The sequence below is a fragment of the Meriones unguiculatus genome, chromosome 17 (genome assembly GCF_030254825.1).
Source record: "Meriones unguiculatus strain TT.TT164.6M chromosome 17, Bangor_MerUng_6.1, whole genome shotgun sequence".
Lineage (NCBI taxonomy): Eukaryota > Metazoa > Chordata > Mammalia > Rodentia > Muridae > Meriones > Meriones unguiculatus.
In genome coordinates, this window is record NC_083364.1 from 24766315 (window position 1) to 24788300 (window position 21986).

At 39.1% G+C, this 21986-nt stretch overlaps 1 protein-coding gene across 7 annotated transcripts in view; it reads left to right on the plus strand.

Annotated features, from left to right (window-relative positions):
- Klhl24 (kelch like family member 24) overlaps nucleotides 1-16026 on the plus strand; it is a 35532-nt gene extending 19506 nt beyond the window's left edge. For all 7 annotated transcript variants that reach the window (XM_021638523.2, XM_060370061.1, XM_021638520.2 and 4 more), the window contains 5 exons: nucleotides 1647-1831; nucleotides 2896-3014; nucleotides 4643-4831; nucleotides 6072-6260; nucleotides 10184-16026. In XM_021638523.2, coding sequence (XP_021494198.1) covers nucleotides 1647-1831; nucleotides 2896-3014; nucleotides 4643-4831; nucleotides 6072-6260; nucleotides 10184-10384 — 883 coding nt within the window. In that variant the 3' untranslated portion in view covers nucleotides 10385-16026. The remainder of the gene's footprint in view (nucleotides 1-1646; nucleotides 1832-2895; nucleotides 3015-4642; nucleotides 4832-6071; nucleotides 6261-10183) is intronic.
- The last annotated feature ends 5960 nt before the right edge of the window (nucleotides 16027-21986 follow it).

Sequence of the window (21986 nt, forward strand, 5' to 3'; positions counted from 1 at the left end):
GTGGTAAATTTTTGGATAATTGCTGCTTATGAAAAGTAAACATTGTGAATCTTTATCACTATATCTGTTTCCTTATAAAAGCCGTCCCACTTGGGGTGGTTCCCAACAGCAAGCCCTGGTGCACAGACTCAAGACTGTGTCCTCTCCAGGTTTAGAATATAAGATCAGATAGTCTGTAGGGACGGATCTAACTATGAGAAACCAACCCAAGGCTAGCCTAAGCAGCAATAGTGAGACTCTGTCTCAAAAACACTAACAGGCTGACAATTTACGTTGGTGGCCAAACACTTGCCTAGCATGCACAAGGCCCTAGGTTTAAAGCCAGTTCCACACGAAAAGAGAGGAGAAAAGATAATCAGCAAGCAGATTAAATGTGCCACCTGCTCAGCATGTCAGTATAGTCAGGTCTCTCCAGGAAGTTGGCAGAGCCTTAGAGCTGGGTTCCTTCAGGTAATAGCAGCTTAAGAAATTCTCCCCCAACATAACAACTTTCCTGCCAAGGAACTTGTAATGTCCACTCACCATTGCTGTGATAATAACTTGAATGGGTGCAAACACTCACTCCTGTGATTCTTCTACTCACTCGTTCACCCATTCATCTCTTCTAGGTCTGCTCAATGCTGTCATCTTTTCTTTAGATAATACATACTTGAAAACTGTCTCTTTAAAGTTTAAAGTCTCATTTTTAATGCACACATTGATATTATAATGGTTTGGTTTACAAATTTGTTTGTTTGTTTGTTTGTTTGATTTCATATATTCCTAGCTGGACAACATGAGGACCTTGAACAAAAAATAACTTATTTCTGAAGAAACACTCTTAAATATATAGACTGTAGGTTTATTTTTAGAACAAGCAGCAATGAAAAGTTGTAGAATTCTTGCCTTGGTAGCCCAGTGACCTGGTTTTCAGACCCTAGTACTGTATCAAAATAAAAGACTTCAAAAGTCAAAACCCGTGAAAACCAGTGTGTTGTCTCTTTCTAGCATCCAGCACCCAGGAGGCAGAGACTGGCAGATCTGTGTTCCAGGCCAGTCTGGTCTACATAGTGCGTTCCCAGCTAGCCAGAGCTACATAATGAAACCCTGTTTCTCAATAAAAACAACCAACCAGAAAAGCCAGGTTTGGTGGCTGTAATCACTTTGCATTTTCAGCATGATCATGACATTTAAGTCAGCCTGGACTAATGTTTGTGTGTGTGTGTGTGTTTTAAAGACACAAAGACAAAGTTTAATGGCAGGAAGAGGCTGGTTAAGAGCTCTTGCAAAGGACCTAGGTTTGGTTCCTAGCACCCACACTGTGACTCAGAGCTATCCCTAACTCCAGTTCCAGGCTATCACTATCCAGTGCACCTCCATAGGAACCAAGCATTTACATGGTGTGCATACATACATGCTGGCAAAGCACTCATACGCATAAACCTAAAAATTTTTTTTAAAAGAAAGTATGGATATTTTCTGTGGCATAATGATGTCACTAATAAATGTTCTCAAAGTAAATAACTGGCAGCCTATACCATTTGGCACATCGGCAAGAATAAACTCAACTACCTGTCATGGTGTTTTTGTTGTTATGGCTTTGAACAATCTTGAATATATCTTAATCACTTACATTGTGTGTGCATTCTTAACAATAATTGTTTTAGGTCAACTGGCTATTCAGAGGTGATAGTTGTGGTTGGAGGCTGTGAACGAGCTGGAGGATTTAATCTTCCCTACACTGAGTGCTATGATCCAGTAACAGGAGAGTGGAAGTCCTTGGCCAAGCTTCCAGAATTTACTAAATCAGAGTATGCTGTCTGTGCACTGAGGAATGATATTCTTGTTTCAGGTAAATAAATAATTATTACATTAGCTATTACTTTTGATGTGGATGTAGATTGTTTTTTAAAAAATAATATATTGTTGAAAGTGAAATGGATATTTCAGGCAAACAGTTTATACAACAAAACTGAAAAGCTATTTTACCCCTGAAAAACAGAACGACTTACAAAAGATCTACCAGAAAATGCTTTGGTCATGATTTTTTTTTAATGCTTTTGTGTACACTTAGAGTACATGTGTTTTAACTGTGTGTCCGTGCATATATGTGTGTGCACGGGAGAACATAGACATGCCTCCAGAAGCCAAAAGAGCTCATCAGACCTCCTGGAGCTGGAGTTTAGGCGATTGTAAGCTGCCTACATTTGAGTCCTCTGCAAGAGCAGTAGCTGCTCCCACTGAGCAACCTCTCCAGCTTCAAGTTACAATTTAACTTTACCTCTTTGCTCTCTTTTTCTTCTTTTTTTTTTTTTTTTGCTTTTTCTTTTTTTCAAGGATCACTGTAAAGTTAGCAGTATTCATACAATTAAACGTTTAATGTGCCTATCTGACATTCTCTCCCAAAGTTTATTAATTAGAATTTTTTTATAAAATTCTTAACTTGAATGTATTTATTATACATGATGTAGTCCTAAAAGTCAGACAAAATTATTTTCAAAAACTATAACTAGTATCTATGCTTTGAAGCCTGTTGACTGACGAATAACTTGATTGGCCTTGCAGATTATTATTTTACTACCCAGTGAAGAAGACTCTACCACATATGCCTGAATTTGTGTGGTTTTTATGACATCTTTGAATAATCCTGCTATTTGTAGTTATCTGATGCCCAGTTTGTAAAACTCATTTTTTTGTATTTTATTATTTTTGAGCTTATATTCTTTCTCAGACTAACATTGGCTCAATTTAAATTTGTTCTGTGTAACTATTTCCATTACACTGTAGAAGGTTCCTCCTCTGTTTGTTGAGAAGATTCTGAACTTCTTGGATTGAATGGGCAAATTCTGCTTTCTTTACCTATCTCTTGGTCGTATTTAGTGACATTACCACATGTGCGTTGTTTTACATTTTAAGGTGGAAGAATCAACAGCCGCGATGTCTGGATTTATAACTCACAGTTAAATATCTGGATCAGAGTTGCTTCCCTAAATAAAGGCAGGTGGCGTCACAAGATGGCTGTCCTTCTTGGTAAAGTAAGAGAAAAGGCTTTTATTACTACTGCTGGTAACTGTCCAAAAGAAATGCCACAACTGCATCTTGCATCTCCCTCTGGGTATTTTGGCTTCAAATGGTATTTCCTTCCATTCCTAACCAAAATAAACGAAAGACAAAAAACAATATAACACTGTACTTTTTGAATAGATATTTTGTTCTCCCAATTCCACATTTGTGGCAGTACAGCACATTTCTCACACATTGGACTCCAAGTGCTTAAGAAGAACTAGAAAGGCATTATATCAGATGCAAAACCAGGCCAGTGTCTAGTCTACACAACTTCTTTCCCTTTGACTGACTTTGGCAATCAAGCAGATAAATGTTTATCTTAAGTGGTATTATTTAGCCTTCTTTATTTGTACAAGAGAGGATAAAACTAAAATAAACTCTCCAACATGTTTAGTTTACTTTCTGTGTGTGGGTGTATGTCCTGTGTTGAGTTGTATGCATATGCGTGTAGCCTTGAAGGCCAGAAAACGGTGCTAGAGCCCCTGGAGCCGGACTTAGCCTGTGTGGGTACTGGGAATAAAACTTAGGTCCTCTGTAAAAGCAGCAAGAGCTCTCAACTGCTAAGCATCTCTCCAGCCCCATAGTCACTTTTTTTTTTTTTTGAGACAAGATCACATTACATGTAATAAATGTGTAGTGTGCAATAGAAGTGTTGTTGGCAGCTGTGGAGATACAGAGGCACACAGAAAGTTAAATTGTGGACATCACGAAGTGTGAAGTGTAGCTTTTGGTCTGGAAAAAGAACTGATGGTATTTAAGAAGGCTAGAATATGGTTTTGAGAACCATAAAACCGTGTGGACCCTTAGATAAATGGTAATGATGGAAAACAGAAGAAAGGGCAGATGTGAGAAATCATGGAAGACCCAGTCACAGTTAATTAGATGTGGCAGGAAGACTATAATCATTCATTAAGAGAAACATGGGTGTGAAACAGGAAGGCTTGGTTAAATGTTTCTAATATACCCCATGATGCACAAGGGATTGTTTTGCATTAAGTTGTTTACTGAATGTTTTGTTTATTGTTTCAGCTGTTAGGTAAATATATTGCCCTACCATTATTCATAGAAAATGTTGAGAAAGCTCTTTAAATTCACTGTGTCTTGGGTACTTTTCTAGATGCTATAGTTGCTAAAAGATGGGCTTTGTCTTTGGAGAGCTCACACTAGAGACTCTTACTTACCTGGCGTTCTAGTTGCATGACTTTATTACTCTATAATCAAATATCTCATTGTTGAGTGAACAAAACATGAAAAACCTTCTTCCCATGGGTATGGTGGAATCCTGCTCTTCAACATGGTTGAAAAGAAAACAAAAAACAAAACAAACCACTGTCATTGTTAGACAGTTATACAGTGAAGAAATACATACTATGCCTGTGGTATGAAAATGTCACTGAAGGGAACAGACCACAAGAGGCTCTGTAACAGTGGTAGTAGAGGGGTGCTAAAAAAATTTAAAAGGCTCAGAACACTGAGCTAAGTTCGCTGTAGTTACAGCTGTCAAGGCCTTGAATGAGAGGGATCCTAAAATTTTAATGGAACAGATAAACATTTTAGCCCTCACTAATAGATTCTTTGCCCTGTGTTTTCCATATAGGTGTATGTTGTTGGAGGCTATGATGGGCAAAACAGACTTAGCAGTGTAGAGTGTTACGATTCCTTTTCAAATCGCTGGACAGAAGTTGCTCCACTTAAGGAAGCAGTAAGCTCTCCTGCAGTGACGAGCTGTATAGGAAAATTGTTTGTGATTGGTGGAGGACCAGATGATAACACTTGTTCTGATAAGGTAAGGCACATGTTTCGAGGAACTACAAAAGGGAGACACAGGTGGTTTGTTGAGATGGTAGATGGCTATGTCACTAAGTGAAAGATCTTTAAAAAATTCTCTGGCATCCTGTTTTGTGAGGGAAAAACATTGAATTTTAAGTTGCCACAGTGACACCTTCATGTAGCCAGTGATTCGATGTGTGTCACAAATAGGATTAAATGTTTTTGAAATGAGGCCTAATCTCAGGGTTAAAACTCCAGTGTCATCTACAGGATTTAAAACTTACATGCAACACAGAAAATTAATGAGCAAAATTAATAAGCACTAAAGAATTATACTGCTTCTAACCAGGTCATTTGCTTTAAACCTTTGAAGGGTTTTGGTGTTTTGTTGGGTTTGGTTTTTTGTTTTGTTTTGTTTTGTTTTTTTAGAGCAACAAAAAAGATTGTCTCAATAGTATGATTAGAGGATGGCCCAAAGTAGCTGCAATTCGTCCACCTCTGGGACAGAGGGACATGTGCCATCCTGGGTTTCAGTAGACACCTTGTTTCTTCTGGGGAAGAGTATCCAATGACAGATTGGTTTAGTGGTGACAAGAAATTTCATCAGGCGATTTGTTTTCTTATTTAAATGTTAATATATCATCAAATGTTACTGCGCTAGTGAGTTGGCTCAGTAGGTAAAGGTGGTTACCACCAAACCGGACGATCTGGGTTCAGTCCCTAGATCCCCCAGTAGAAAGAGAGCACCAGTTCTTCAAGTTGTCCTCTGACCTCCACATGCACGCTGCGGCGATAAACAAGTTACACTGAGAGTTTATGCTAACCAAAAATACACTCAGGGTAGGCTGCGTGGTACTTTTTGAGGTAAGGACTCCCTAAAAATATATATTCATTAAGAAACCGTATTCAGATTGGGACATAATTAACTTACACAGAACAATTTCAGAAAAATTTAAGACTTTTAGAGTATATAAGTAAACCTGGAAGCCATTCTATGTGTATTTTGTAACTGTCTTCTGCTTGATGGTAATAAATTAGCCTTTTTAAATTTTTTTTCAAACAAAAGAATTTTTTCCTTGACGAAGAAGCAAGAATTTTCTTAATTCATAAAAATTTTAAAACAGACTAACCTCATTTAATTACTTGAGTTACTGAGATTTCATTTTAACTATGTTCCTATATTAATATTGACATATTTTAAGGCAAATTTACATATTTGTTTAGACAGTTTACTCCATGTTTTTCTGTACTATTAGGTTCAATCTTATGATCCAGAAACCAATTCTTGGCTACTTCGTGCAGCTATCCCAATCGCCAAGAGGTGCATAACAGCTGTCTCTTTAAACAACCTGATCTACGTTGCTGGTGGACTGACCAAGGCAGTGTATTGTTATGATCCAGTTGAAGACTACTGGATGCACGTGCAAAACACGTTCAGCCGACAGGTAGAAGCACAGAGTCCAAATCGAACCAGTGTAGTGCTGGGGATGGGGTCCAGGCCTTGTGAACACTAGATGGATTCCCTGAGCTACATGCTCTGTCCCAAGGAATAGCTTAGTAAACTAACTATCTTTTTAATCAACCCAACACAAAATACCCATTGTATTTAGGCTTTTGATTAAAAAAAAAAAAAAATCAGCCTTCACCTTTTTCTGAATCTTGTTCCAATCTCTTGTCCTTTCTCTTTCATATTTCAGAAGAGAAGATAGCCCTCTATTTGTAGGCTTGTTGGTTGTTTTGTTATAAAGGAAATGGTTGAGCTCATCCGTACACTCCACCTAAAGCCCCATTTCCAGAAAGGCTCTCTGCTTCCAAGGTCTTGGCTCTGCTCACCCTCCTCTTACTACCAAAATGCTGCTTCTAATATTGGAATTCTGTCTCTTCTCAAATCGTTACAGAAGATGAGATGAGAGCATGTTAGTGTGTGCATAGGAATGTGGGTGCCCAGAGAGACCATGAAGAGTGGAGGCAATGCCCTGTAGTTTCAGTTACAGACGATTGTGAGCTACCTGATAGGGGTGCAGGGAACCAAACTCCAGTCCTCTGCAAATGAAGCAAGTGCTCTTAACCCCCTGGCCAGCTATCTCTCTAGCCTGCTCTCCCAAAATAAATTTTTTCCACCTACCCATACATTCATCCATTATCTGTCCTTCCTTCCTTCCTTCCTTCCTTCCTTCCTTCCTTCCTTCCTTCCTTCCTTCAGTTTGCTGTATTTTGTCTTTCTTTCTTAGTTTTATTGGCTGGCTAAATGGTCCTCCCCACCCCCCTTCTTTCTTCCTATCTTTCTTTCTTTGGTTATCTGTATTTTGTCTTTCTTAGTTAGATTGATTGGCTAGACTGCCCTTTTTTCTTCCTTCCTTCCTTCCTTCCTTCCTTTCTTTTCTTTCTTTCTCTCTCTCTCTCTCTCTCTCTCTCTCTCTCTCTTTCTCTCTTTCTCTCTTTCTCTCTTTCTTGACAGGGTCTCACTATGTAGCTCTGGCTGGCTTGGAACTCACAGATCTGCTTTCTTCTCCCTCCTCAGTGCTGAGATTAAAGATGTGTAGCATAACCTAGAACTCTTGCACAGATGTAGCCCATGGCAGCTCAGTATCCAAGTGGGTGTCCTATTAAGGGGAATGGGGGCTGTCTCTGACATGAACTCAGTGGCTGACTCTTTGTTCACCTCTTCTTGACGGGGTGGGGGAGCAGCCTTACCAGGCCACAGAGGAAGACAATGCAGCCAGTCCTGATGAGACTGATAGGCTACGGTCAAATGGAGGGGGAGGAGGTCCTCCCCTATCAGTGGACTTGGAGAGGGGCATGGGAGGAGATAAGGGAGAGAGGGTGGGATTGGTAGGGAATGAGGGAGGGGGCTACAGTGGGGATACAAAGTGAATAAACTGTAATTAATATAAAAAATTTAAATTACAAAAAAAAAGGTGTGTAGCATGCCCGAAGTCTCCGAAGACACATTCTTAAAGGTCATTAACATCATCTCTTTGGTTATTTTCGCAGTCTTATTTTTTTCTACTTAGTCTTTAAAGATGAATGTCACTTAGGCCTCTTTCCCCTGACTTAACTAGTTTACTCCTGAGTTACTTCATTTGCTGCTCAGGACGGGCCTTGTTCCAGACACCTGTTTCCACCTGCTATGCGGCATTTCCTGTGGTGCTCCAAGCTTCAGACCTACAGGGCAATCAGCCTGCTTCTCTCCTGCTCTCTCTTATCTTGATGTCCCAGAAACCATCCTAGGTTTTTCACTGTCTCTAAAAAGACAGATCTTACACGGTAGAGCTGTGCTTAGAGTCCTGTCCTCTACTGGTCTAGCTTCTACTGCCAGTTATTTTCCAACAGATTTCAGTGTGTCCTCTTGACTGGACGCCTACTGAACAAACTCAAAAACTCACCACTTCATTCTAGACTTTGCTGCCTCATCTTTGCTCACTCTTTCACTTGTTCATACCCAAATGGCCAAGAAGTGATTGCTTTTTTTTTTTTTTTTTTTTTTTTCAAGACAGGCTCTCTCTGTGTAACATGCCTGGCTGTCCTAGAACTCGCAGTATTTTATTTTGTTTAACTTTTTTTGTTTTGTTTTGTCTTTTGAGACAGGGTTCTCTGTGTAGCCTTGGCTGTCCTGGACTCGTTTTGTAGACCAGGCTGGCCTCGAACTCACAGAGACCAAATACCTCTGCCTCCCCTAGTGCTGGGATTACAGGACTGTACCACCACACCCGGTATTTTGTTTAACATTTTGTGTGTGTGTGCGTGCGTGTGTGCGCGCCACAACACTTGTAGAGATCAAAGGTCAGCATGCAGGATTGTACTATGGGTACTGGAAAGGAACACACAGTATTCGGGTTTGGCAGTGAGCATCTTTTACCCAGAAAGCCATCAGCTAGGTCCCCCTTACGGTTTGTGGTCATGTGTGCGTGCATTTGTGTGCAAGATGTATAGGTCTGTGTGAACTCATGCCAGGTGCCCGTGGAGACCAGAAGAGGTCATCAGATCTCCTGGAGCTGGAGTCGCAGGCAGTTGATCTGTGATGTGGGTGCTGGGACGGAACTTGGGTCCCTCTGGAAGAACAGCAAGTGCTCTTAAGCAGTGAGCCATCTATCTCTAGTCCCATGCTCTGTTTTTGTTGTTGGTTGTTTTATTTTTTTAATGATTATTTTTTGTACTGGAATTCATCCTTTTTTAGGATACTGTTGAATTAGGGATTCATTTCCTATGCTTGTATTGCTGAATTAGTGAACAAATGAAGTAAAGTAGCCTGACCACTTTGATTCCCGCATGGTGGGAGAAAGCAGAGCCTTCAGGTTGTCCTCTAATGTCTCACCATCCACGCACACCAGAGCACACAAATAAAATTATTTTTCTTCTTTTTAAGTAATGGAGAGCATTTTAGCTTCCATTCTTTAGCTTCTTCAATACATCAAGCATTTAAACTGTCATTAAAGTTGAGTATAATTATATGAGGAGAAATACGAAAACAGGTTTGTAATCTCAGCACTTGTTTTGATTATTGAAAAAGGAGGAATTGTTGCCAGTTCAAGGTCAGCCTGGGCTACAGACTAGTAAGATTCTGTATTTTTGTTTTTAAAGACTCCTCTTTATAAGGATATTCTTTTGCCACATTCAATTTGAGCCTCTGTGACATGAACTCAGTGGCTGGTTCTTTGATCACCTCCACCTGAGGCAGGGAGCAGCCTTGCCAGGCCACAGAGGAAGACAGTGCAGCCAGTTCTGATGGGACCTGATAGAAGGGGGGAGGGGGACCTCCCTTATCAGAGGACTGGGGGAAGGGCATGGGAGGAGATGAGGGATAAAGGGTGGGATCTGGAGGGGATGAGGGAGGGTGCTACAGATACAAACTAAATAAATTATAATAAATAAATTAAAAAAAAAGAATCTCCTTATATAGAATACAATGTATTGGTGCCATTTCTGTGTCCCAGCCAAGACTTCCAATAACAGGATTTTGTTACTTTGATTAAAACCTGTTTCTCATTCATTTTTCAGCCTAAGGCTCTCTAAAGGGACTGATGTCCCTGTTCCTTGATCATGTGATAATTACAATAGCTTTCCTGCACTTTTAAAGTCTTGTCAAGTCTACCGTGCCTTTCACATCCTTAGCTTCTGTTACATTTTAGCACTCACTTCAGTCAGGTAAATATCAGCATTCATACATACAACAGGGTTTGGGCAAAAGGTAGATTAGCTTTTATATTATATTATATTATATTATATTATATTATATTATATTTTATATTATATTATATTGAGATATTACATCTCCCTTTTTTGTCATGTTGTTGCCTTTTCAGTTTATTGTCAAATCCTTTATCTTCAATATTTAATTGCTTTTTTTCTTGTATATTTGGTTAAACAGGAAAACTGTGGAATGTCTGTGTGTAATGGTAAAATCTATATCCTGGGTGGAAGACGGGAAAATGGAGAAGCCACAGACACTATTCTCTGTTACGATCCTGCGACAAGTATCATTACAGGGGTAGCTGCAATGCCCAGACCAGTATCCTATCATGGCTGTGTAACTATTCATAGATACAATGAGAAATGCTTTAAGCTCTAAAACCCAGGATACCTCGCACAAGAAGCCACGCCAATCCAAGAGGAAAATTTAAAAAAACTACCAAGTGAGAATGACTCTCCTTTGTGCCCTATGCAAAAAGAAAAAAAAAGAAATAATCCTGATGCCTTTCTGCCTAAAACATCAATATTTCAAGCTGCAATAAATCCTTTCCTGTAATTGGGGTTTTTAAATAATGGTGGTTAAAGCCAGGCCAGTACACATCTTTAATCCCAGCACCCAGAAGACAAAGGCAGGTGGATTTCTGAGTTTGAACCCAGCCTGGTCTACATAACAAGTTCTAGGCCAGCAAGAGCTACAGAAGAAGACCTTGTCTTTTAAAAAAAAAAAATAATTTGGCCTATGAGTATACTTTTGCATCTTTGAAAAACTATGTAGGGTAGGAAATGATACCCAGCTGTAAACTTCTTAGGGATTTGTGAACCATCTTAGGATGTTTATTTCTTTTTTTGTCAATTATGTAGAGAAAATTGCGTGACTGAATCTTCATTTAGATTGACTTGCCTGATGTTGAAAATGTTTAGAATTCAGTGTGAGAGGAAGAAATGAGTTTTAAATATCGCTGTCACTGACTTTATCCATACTGGTTAATTTCACTGAAACTTTTTGGGTTTTGTTTTCTTAATTGTAAAAATGAAGTGGCAAATCAGCTGCCATAAAATACCAAATTTTATGACTTTATAGACTGTTCTCTGCTATTAAATACTTTTTTGTGGGCTTATGTAGGATATAAAAGTAAGGAGATTTAAATTACACATTAATTCCTAAGGAAAAATTAAAATAACTATAAAGAAAAATAATGTGATCCACTTTGGTTCTCAGGGTATTTAATGATCTTCTGTGAGTCCACTAACAAAGTTCTTCCCTTCAAACTAATAGAGGAGCTGAAATCCCTTTTATAAAGCCATGCAGGTAGTACATACCTGTATTTAGGATCTGTATCCCAGCCATGGTAGTAATACACCTCTATCCGGAATCTGGAAGGTACATCCAAAGAAACCAAATTAAGGCTGAAGGTTTGGCTCAGTGTTTAAGAACACTTACTACTCTTTCAGGGAACCAGGTTTGGCTCCCGTCCATATCCAGTGGCTCAGAAAGACCTGTAATTCTAGTTACAGGGAATCTAGTACCCAGTGACAACTACAGGCACACGGTACACATACATTCACACAGGCACACGTAAATAAATAAATCTTAAGAAAACAAAAATGTGTTTTGTAATACTGCTGTAAGGAAAATAAGAGCAGGTTTGCTCTCTACCCCCAGCAGAGTTTGACCTTACTAGTGCAATGCTTTGCTGAGTACCTCCCTGCCTCCTTGTAAGTAGCTTACCAGTCTAGGAATGACTACTGATTCCTTAGAAGCCTACAGCAGAGCCCACTCTTCTCACTGGGGCCACTTGTTCATAAGTTAGCTGAGCCACTCTGGCCAGCAACAGTTCCCAGTCTTCTGAGAGAAATCTCTTATTTGGGAGCCTTTGTATAAAGTATTGATCAACATTTTCAATTTTCTATCAAATTTTTTTCTAGTTTTTCACCTCCATCTTATAAAACTGACCAGTTTTCCAAAGGAAATATGAAAGTTTTTCTTAGAAATATAAGTGGATACAGCAGGAACTAATATGATTAGTTATTGTAACTTCCATGTGGACGGATAAGGATTTACAAGGCTGTAGGCTGTAGGAGGTAGTTTGCTGTGTTTAACTTCCCAGTCACCATTGTCTCTCATGCTATAATATACTCCTTGTTGGTAATAATAATATCATTAGAGTTCTGTTCAAATCAAAAGCCTACCATTGGCAAACTCTTTCTTCCTCATCTTAGGAAAATCAAAGCATTTTGTATGAGGCATTCTTAATTGGAATTTAAATTTTGAGAAAAATGTTAAAAAGTTCACTTAAGAAATTGTTTTCAAGTCATAAATTTCAAATGATGGGCTAACTGTAGAAGCAATTCAGAAAACAGTTATCTGTCATTTGAGACGCAGTTACATGTGCAACTGAGAGTATTTGTACTATAATTTCATCTGCATTATACTTTGGATAATGGGAACTATTTAGTTCAGAAATTCATAATAGTAAAGTGTGTGAACAAAAGTGTTTTGTAAATGCTTAGGAATCTATAAATGATAATTGTTATTCTAGTGTATAATTGTAAGACCATGTCTTCATAAATATGTCATATAAAAGACTTACTTAAAGTAAATTTGTATTTTAGTATTTTTGTCTATTGTAAAAGTATTATCTACATGTATTTTGTAATGTTTATCTTTCATATATCCTTGTGTTTATTGTAATTAATTGGAAAAAAGATCCTGAAAATCAGAATTTATTTAAACAAATTAGTCTTTCTTTATGTAATTTAAAACCACATAAATTGAGTAGTTGCAAATTATGTTAAAGGTCACTACAAAGTATCTTGAGTCCTAGACAATAACTTGTTAAAGCTACCCAAATGATATTTTAACTACCATTAATGACTTATCTTTCTTCACTAATTATTGACAGATAATGGTAGTAAGCCCTGGTTTAAGAAAAACAGGGTATGATTAGTATATTAAAAGGGATATAGCAACCATCTCGGTGTCAGACTATATTCAGTCTGCCATCCCGTAATTGGCAGAGTTTCTTTTGATAGGTGATGTTTATATGAGCCTCTAAGTTGGTATTTGTATGTGTTTATATGTAGATAGTATAGTTATGTACATACATCACAAGTACCCAATGATTTTTGCAGTTTAATTGTCAGAAATATAAAGTAAAATATTAGTTGATTATATTCAGTTCATTTGGATAAGCCTAAATTTGAACACTTCTAGAGTACTCATTGCTATTGAGACAGGATTTCTGTAGCCTGTGCTAGCCTCAAACTCTTGGCATTTCTTTGCCCTCTGAGTGCTGTGTTAGTAGTGGGAGCCAGCACCAGTTTTCTAAATAATCATTTCACCTGAAAGTGCAGATGTGGTCACGAGGACCTATGCACCTGCATAACAGCAGTTACGAGGTCAGGAAGCAGACCTGGAGAGGAGTTTGCAGAAGCCAGTTGGAAAGAACTGGAAGGTCTGTTTTGTGGATCAACAGAAAATTACAGTTGGTTTTTGTGTGTATTTTTTCATGAACTTGAATCCTTTTACAAGTCTTCTCCATGCATGCGACAAGGTGGTTGTACTTCCTCCTCTTCTCCTGCACTGTCCCCACTGACTTTACTAACAGGTAGGAATTGGATTTTCAGTAGCCATTTGTCATAGATTGAGATCCACGTGTTTACTCCATTTGAATCAGGTTTAAAAAGATGTAAATGCTCAGGGAGGGCATTAACTTGTCATTGTTGCCTGTTTGGGGTGTGCAAAGTGCTTTCACTCATGCCATTCAGTTGATGACTCTAGACTAAAATTTTTCAGAAGCTTCATACATGGCAGTGGTTGAACATTCATTCTACTTAGAAGGATGACAATGCTTTGTGAACTGATACATTCTCCTGGCAAATATGAATTGTTTATGTATCTGCTGTCAGACTCCCATTTTGAAACTCAGGAAAGACAAAGGTGGTTTTCCTACTTTTGTCAGTGTCCAAACTGGGTATGTGCTGCTTTTTCTTGATCTGACAATATATTTTTAAAAATCACTCAGAGCCCATATACAGAGAGAGGAAGGGAGGTGAATTATTTGTGTGTGCCTTAACATCTTGAAATTTATTTGTGAAAAGGATACATACTCCATACTTTATGTGGTACCAAGTGATAAGTTAATGTCTAGAGGCTTCTGTGGACTGCCTTGTTTCATAAGTCAGCCCAAGATAATACTAGTTAATGTGATTTGGCCTTGCTAAACTTAGTGTTGGCATATAGCTGAGTATGGTGGCAATGCCTTTAATTCCAGCCCTTGGGAGGTAGAGGCAGGAGGATCAGGAGAATCCTAGGATGGCATGGCTACAGAGCCAGTTTGAGGCCAGCCTTGGTCACATGAAATCTCATGACAAAAATACTAATGGAGTTGGTTGATAGTATGCAAAAAGCTAGAATTACATTACTTCACCCAGCATTATGTTAAATAATTAATGCATACCACATAACCAGAATGAAGCAGTTTTCTGACCTTTAAGGTCTAACTAGCTAATAAACATGCTTACTGCCACATCTAGCTCTAGGCATCAAAAACCACTCCCAGGACTGTAAACTAATGATGCCAGAGGTATTTCAAAATATGTTAGCCATTTTAAAGTGTTTCATTGGTAAGCGGGTTGGGGAGATGGTTCAGCAGTTAGGAGCACTAGCACATGCTGCTCTTGCAGAGGATCTGGGTCTATAACTACAGTTCCTGGAGTTCCAATACCCTCTGACTTCCACAGGCACCAGGCACACATGGTATACATACATTATACGCAAACAGTCATAGTTCAGGCACAACAACACTCATACACACAAAAATAAATGATATCATTAAAACATATATGAACCTTTTACACTTTGTGATTGCCTTAAATATTAAACAATGTAGTGCTAAAGATGATAATAAGTTTTTAGAAAATGAAGTCATAACTTTATTGTTCCAAAGAAGTTTTATTTTAATGTTTGTGCCTTAAGCTTCCCAGTGCCATTTCAGTCTGATAAATCTTAGCACACATAAACTTCATAACTGTTTCTTGTGTCATAAATGTATTTTTGTTGTTTGGGCTTTTATTTTTTACTTTTTGTTAGGTTTTGAGGGTCTGGTTTGGTTATATCTTTTGAGTCAGGGTCATATATAGTCTAGGCTGGCCTATATTGAGTGAATCAGGGTCATGTGTAGCTCAGGCTGGCCTAGGACTCTGTTTTGCTAAAGATGATCTTGAATTCCAGTCATTCTGTCTGTATCTCCAAAGGACTCGGATGATAGCATGTGCCACCACCCCTGGCTGGGTGTGTTTTTGTCTGTGGGGTGAGTGGGTTTATTGGATGGTTGGTTGGTTGGTTGGTTTAATGTAGCCCTGGCTAACCTGGAACTCAGTATATTGCTGGGCTAACTTTGAGCTAGTGGCAGTCCTGCCTCTGTCCCTGAATGCTAGGATTGTAAGCTTGGGCCACCACTCCCAGCTGTTCCGAAATGCCAACTGTGAAATTGCTTGGCAGAAAGAGGATGTTAAATAAGGTTGTTGCTTGGAGTTTTACATTTTTAACTTTTGGTACCTAGGTGCTTTTTAAAATACTCAGATAAATACCCATTAAGCTCTCAAAAAGGTCATTTGAAATATTTAATAGTGAAATAAAGTATGTGTAGTTTCTTCTGTTATGTCCTTATATCAGTAATTAGTTCTGCTCTAGGCTTTTCTTTCGAAAGTACTTCCTCTGCATTACTGACCCTCCTGCAGCGTGTGAGTCTCCAGAGCTGAGGTAAGGCTTTCAGAACTGAACAAGTACAATGTGTTACTGTAACTGCCACACAGCTGTTGCTTTCAGTTTGAATCTTCACAGTGAGAAAAGAATGTTTTCTATGTCCTTGTTCTCAGTTCAGCTGTAGTACATTAATGCTTATGTTTTTGTTTAATTGCACTTCTTTCATAGTTTAAATTTTTAAAAGTTGTATCTAATTAATGTCTTTTAAACATTACTTGACTATATGGTTACATTAAATTTTGTTTACCAAAACATCTGATGAGTTTTAAGATTGTTTTGTTTTAATATAACTAAGTGTAAAAGTGGACAAGGGGAAAACCAGATGTTTATATTTACCAGAATATCCATAAAATAACTCAGAACATAAACAGGTGATTTGAGGAAAGGAAGTCATGGCCAACAAGAATATTAGCATGGATGTGTGTTAGCACGGTCCCCGAGTAGCAGTGTTGAGGTGGAACTGTGCCTATAAAGCAGAGCTGGGGTTTAATAAGATGTGTTAACACAGCTGACTGTAAGGTTTAGGAGAAAGGCACCCAGAAGGCAGGACACAGACAAGACATACCCAAAGACATGAGTGTTGGCTTCTTCAAGAACCTTAGCACCCACAGACGTCATAAAAGGGTATTGGATTCCCTGGAACTGGAGTTACAGTTGTGAGCTGCCATGTGCACGCAGGGTACCAAATCTCAACCCTTGAGAAGTGGAAGTTTTCAGAAATGAAGGCTTCTAGCCTGTTGTTGTTTTCTTCTGCTTTGCTGTGATTTGTATCTAGGGACTGGCTGCTTTGTGGGCAGAATCCTTCTGACTGCTTTGAGATCATTTGCCCTTTTATCTGTTGTGACAGCTGGACACATTTTCCATTCTTAGGACACTCTCATTAAAAGTCCAGTCTCCTGGGGCATGATGGTAACAGGCCTTTTATCCCACACTGGAGGCAAAGTCAGGTGAATCTCTGTAAGTTCAAGACCACCGTGTTCTACATAGCTAGCTTCCAGCCAGCCAAAGCTACACAGTGAGATCCTATCTCAAAAACAGGGGAGAAAAGGAACAAAAACAAAACAAACCCTCGTGAACCAGTGATTTGTTTTAAATATCTGAGGTTGTTCCAAAATCTGTTTGAAAGTTTAGATTAACTTTTATTGGGTAAAAAGAAAAAATGGTAGTTCATGTGCCAAGGAGCACTGACAATAAATAAAAACATCTCCTGTGCAGAATTGAATTCCAGCCAGGGTGTGAGTCAAGAACACTCGTTCTTTTGTCTTGAAGTGCATTTCCTACTTTTTCCTCTAACAGTTTAAAAGTTCTAGGTTTTCTTGACTTGCCCCCCCACCCAGGGGAGGAGCAGTCCTGTTAGGTCACAGAGGAGGACTCTACAGCCAGCCCTGAAGATACCTGATAAAACAGGGTCAAATGAAAGGGGAGGAGGTCCTTCCCTATCAGTGGACTTGGAAAGGGGCAAGGAGGAGACCAGGGAGGGAGTGTGGGGTTGGGGAGGGAATAAGGAAGCAGGATACAGTGGGGACACAGAGTTAACAAAATGTAACTAAAAAGAAAAATAAAATTAAAAAAAAAAGTTCTAGGTTTTATGTTTAGCTCCTGGATTAATTTGGAGTTGATTTTCAAACAATGTGTGAGAAGGGTCTATTTTCATGCTTCCTCAAAGAAGAGGAGGAGGAGAAATAATTAGGAACAAACTCTCCCCAAGGAGTGCAATGCCCCTGACCAGCAGGAAGTAGTCTAAAGGTAATGTTGCCCCCATTCTGACCCCTTACTTTATTCATGGATCTCTTCTTTCCCCTCTATCCTTTTTTTCTCTCTTATTTAATGTTAGGGGGTTGAAAGGGAAGAAGAAAAGGGGTGAAGATGGATGTAAGAAAGAAGAAGCCACAAAGTAGCAAACTTCAGCTACACAGAAGTAACTGAATAGAAATAGAAGGTAAATTCAACATACAATTAAGCAAAAAGAAATACTGAAAAGAAAAAAAAACTGAAATGTAACTAAAAAAAATCAATAAGCCAAGTAAAAACTGAATGGAACCTGAGCATGTTGGCTCATGGTTTTTGTTTGTTTGTTTTTAAATTATTTTATTTTTAATTACACTTTATTTACTTTGTATCCCCCCCCTCTAGTTCCCTCCCTCCTCCCCTCCCAATCCCTCCCTTCCTCTCCCTTCTCCACCCATGTCCTTCCCCAAGTCCACTGGTAGGGGAGGGTTTCTTTTTCTTCCTTCTGATCCTAGTCTGTTAGGTCTCATCAGGAGTGGCTGCATTGTCTTCCTCTATGGCCTGGTAAGGCTGCTCCCTCCTCAAGGGGAGGTGATCAAAGAGCAGGCCAATCAGTTCATGTCAGAAGCAGTCCCTCTTCCCATTACTATGGAACCCACTTGGACACTGAAGGGCCATGGGCTACATCTGTGCAGGGGTTCTAGGTTATCTCCATGCATGGTACTTGGTTGGAGTGTGAGTCTCAGGAAAGACCCCTGTGTTCAAATTTTTTGGTTCTGTTGCTCTCCTTGTGAACCTCCTGTCCTCTCCAGATCTTACTATTTCCCACTTCTTTCATAAGATTCCCTGCACTCTGCCCAAAGTTTGGCCATAAGTCTCAACATCTGCTTTGATAGTCTGCAGGGCAGAGCCTTTCAGAGGTCCTCTGTGGGAGGCTCCTAACTCTTTTCCTGTTTTCTTCTTGTTCTGATGTCCATCCTCTTTGCCTTTCTGAGTGGGGATTGAGCATTTTAGCCAGAGACCTCCCTCTAGATTAGTTTTTTAGGTATATATATTGTAGTAGGTTTATCCTATATTTTATGTCTATATGAGTGAGTATATGTCGTGTGTGTGTTTCTGCTTCTGGGATAGCTCACTCAGGATGATCCTTTCCAGTTCCCACCATTTACCTGAAAATTTCATGATTTCCTTGTTTTTCATTGCTGAGTAATATTCCATTTGTGTAGACAGAGCTAAGCAGAATTCTCGATAGAGGAACATCAAATGACAGAGAAACACTTAAAGAAATGTTCAACATCATCAGCCATCAGGGAAATGCAAATCAAAACGACCCTGCGATTTCACCTTACACCCATCAGAATGGCCAAGATCAAAAACTCAAGTGACAACACATGCTAGAGAGGTTGTAGAGAAAGGGGAACCCTCCTCCACTGCTGGTGGGAATGTAAACTTGTACAACCACTCTGGAAATCCATCTGGCACTTTCTCGGACAACTAGAAATAGTGCTTCCTCAAGATCCAGCTATACCACTCCTAGGCATATATCTAAAAGAGGCTCAAGTACACAATAAGGACATTTGCTCAATCATGTTTGTAGCAGCTTTATTTGTAATAGCCAGAAGCTGGAAACAACCCAGATGCCCCTCAACTGAAGAATGGATACAGAAATTGTGGCTCATGCTTTTAATCCCAGCACTTGGGAGGCAGAGACAGATAAAGCTCTGAGTTTGAGGCCAGAAACCAAGGCCCAGGACAACCAGGGATGTTACCCATGTTACCAAAAGAAACTGTCTCTGAAAAAAAAAAATCCAAACAAAACCTCAATGGAAAGCCTCACCAACAGAATGGACTATTTGGAGGACAGAATATCAAGGCTTGAGAACAAAGTACAGAAAGTAATTCAGTTAGTTTTTTAGAAAATGAGCTGGAGAGATTGTTCAGTTCAGAGAGATGCTTAAGAGTGTTTGCTGTTATTCAGAGGACCTGAGTTCAATTCCCAGCACCCATGTTGGGTGGCTCACAACCACCTGTAACTCCAGCTACAAGGGATCCAACATCCCTAGACATTGAACTCTGTGGGTACCTGCACTCATACATGCACACACCTATACACATACATGCACTTAAAAAAGTAAATTATGGACTGTACAAGATCTGTGGGATACTTTGGAAAGACCAAATTACAGATAGATAGATAGATAGATAGATAGATAGATAGATAGATAGATAGATAACCAAATTATAAATTATAGGACTAAAAGAAAATTCTATGCCAAAGGTATAGAAAATATTTTCAGTAAAAATGTTAAAACTTGGACAGGGTGTGGTAGCACATGTCTTTAATCCCAGCACTCTGTGAGGCAGAAACAGGTGGATCTCTGAGTTTGAGGCCAGCCTGATCTACAAATCAAATTCCAGAACAGCCAGGGCTGTTAAACAGAGAAACCCTGTCTTGTGGGGGGGAAAAGAAGAAAGGAAGAAAAAAAGGAAGGAAATGTTAGATTTAGCCAGGCAGTAGTGGCACACAAAGAAACCATGTCTCAAAAACAAACTTAAAATTTACCAAATACAAGTAAAGAGGTGTCCATCAAAGTAAAGGAGGTGAACAAAACATCAAATAGACTGGAACAGAAAAAGAAATGCCCATGTTATATTATAGTCAGAATACTAAATATTCGGGAAAAAATGTATTCAAAGTAAAAGGCAAGCCATCAGAATAGCATCTGAATTTTCAAAGGAAACACTAAAGCCAGAAGGGCACAGAGGAATGGATTTCAAGTTCTGAAAGATCACAACCACCAAACCCAGGTCCCCAGACCTTAGCACAACTTGATGCCTTGGTGGCAGTACCGTTCAGACTGTAAAACTCAGGACACAACACCATGTGCCAAAACTAAAACAAAAGCCTAATCCATCAAAGTCCATACTTCTGGGAAGGTCTCTAAATGGACTAACTTTTCTTTTTGGTTTCTGGTTAAGTGTTCTTGTTAACTGATGTGTGTCAACCCAGGATATGGTCTTTGTGCTTAAAAGCTGATCCTGAGAAAGGCTCAGGGCTCTGCATTGGGATCCTGAACACCCAGCTGGCTGGTGAGTAAGGACTTTCTATTGGCTTAAACCTATGTGCAAGCAGTCTTCCCTGGTGGATACTCCATAACACTATACACAGCCAAACTGATGTCATAATAGAAGAAGAAAAACTTTCCATGCCAAAAGCACCCTAAAGCAATTTATATCCTAACTGCCACTCTAGAGGGGATACTTGAAATTGAAGAGAATGTTAAACACATCCAAGCCATTACTGAAAAAATCGCTAAGATATTTGTTAAACAATGAAGACTAGGAAAATATCAAACAAAATCAACAAAATGACAGGACAATAATTCAGTAATAACTGATTATCAAAGGTCTCAATTCTCTGAGATATAATATGCCCTACAGTGGTAGCACATGCCATTAATCACACCACTAGGGAAGAAGGGGCAGGCGGATCTGTAGAGTGAGTTCCAGGAAAGCCAGGGCTACACAGAGAAACCTTTTCTTGACAGGACAAAAAAAGTAGCAGATTGGATCATAAAACAGGGTCTCTTTTTTCTGCCTCCAAGAAACATGTCTCACCACCGAAGATAGGCATGACCTCAGTAAAGGAAGGACAAAGATATTAAAGATCCTGAACAAGGACACACAGGGAAAAATAAAAAATAAAAGGTCTTTTCACTCAAATGAAAATGAGGATAAGGACAGACCATCTCAACATGCAGAAAAGACTTAAAAAATCAAAATCCTTCACGATAAAAGTCTTGAAGAGACGAAGGATGCATGAACCATCATAAAGGGAACTTACAAGTTTATTGGTGAGAAAAAGTGAATGTTTCTACTAAAATCAGGGAACAAGATAAGGATACCCATTCTCTCCACTCCTTTTCTGTGTAGTACTTGAAGTCTTAGCTAGAGCAACAAAAGGAGATGGAAAAAATACAAATAAAAAAAGAAATCCAAGTATCCATGTTAGCAAATTATAAGATTCTATATATTAAAAATACTACTAGAAAATTTTCGGAACTAAAATACTCTTCCAGTGAAGTAGCAGGCTACGAAATTAGTATACAAAAATCACTAGGTGCCAGGCCTGTTGATGCACAGCCTTAAATCTTAGTACCCCAGACGCAGAGGTAGGCCAGTTTCTTTGGATTTAAGACCAGCCTTGTCTACATAGAGTTCCAGACTAGCAAGAGATAAGTAACAGGAACAAGTACCAAAGAAATAAATCCAGACCCTTCTGTGACGACCAGTTTTATGTCAATTGGACACAAGGTTAGTCATCAGAGAGAAGGGAACCTCAATTGAGAAAATGCCTTCAGAAAACTGAGCTATAAGAGTAAAACTGTAGGGCATTTTCTTATGTAAAACCTAAAAAAATTAAGGAAAAGGACCAAATGCACTATTGTCTAATTAAAACAGGCCTTATTTAACACAGGCCAGGACG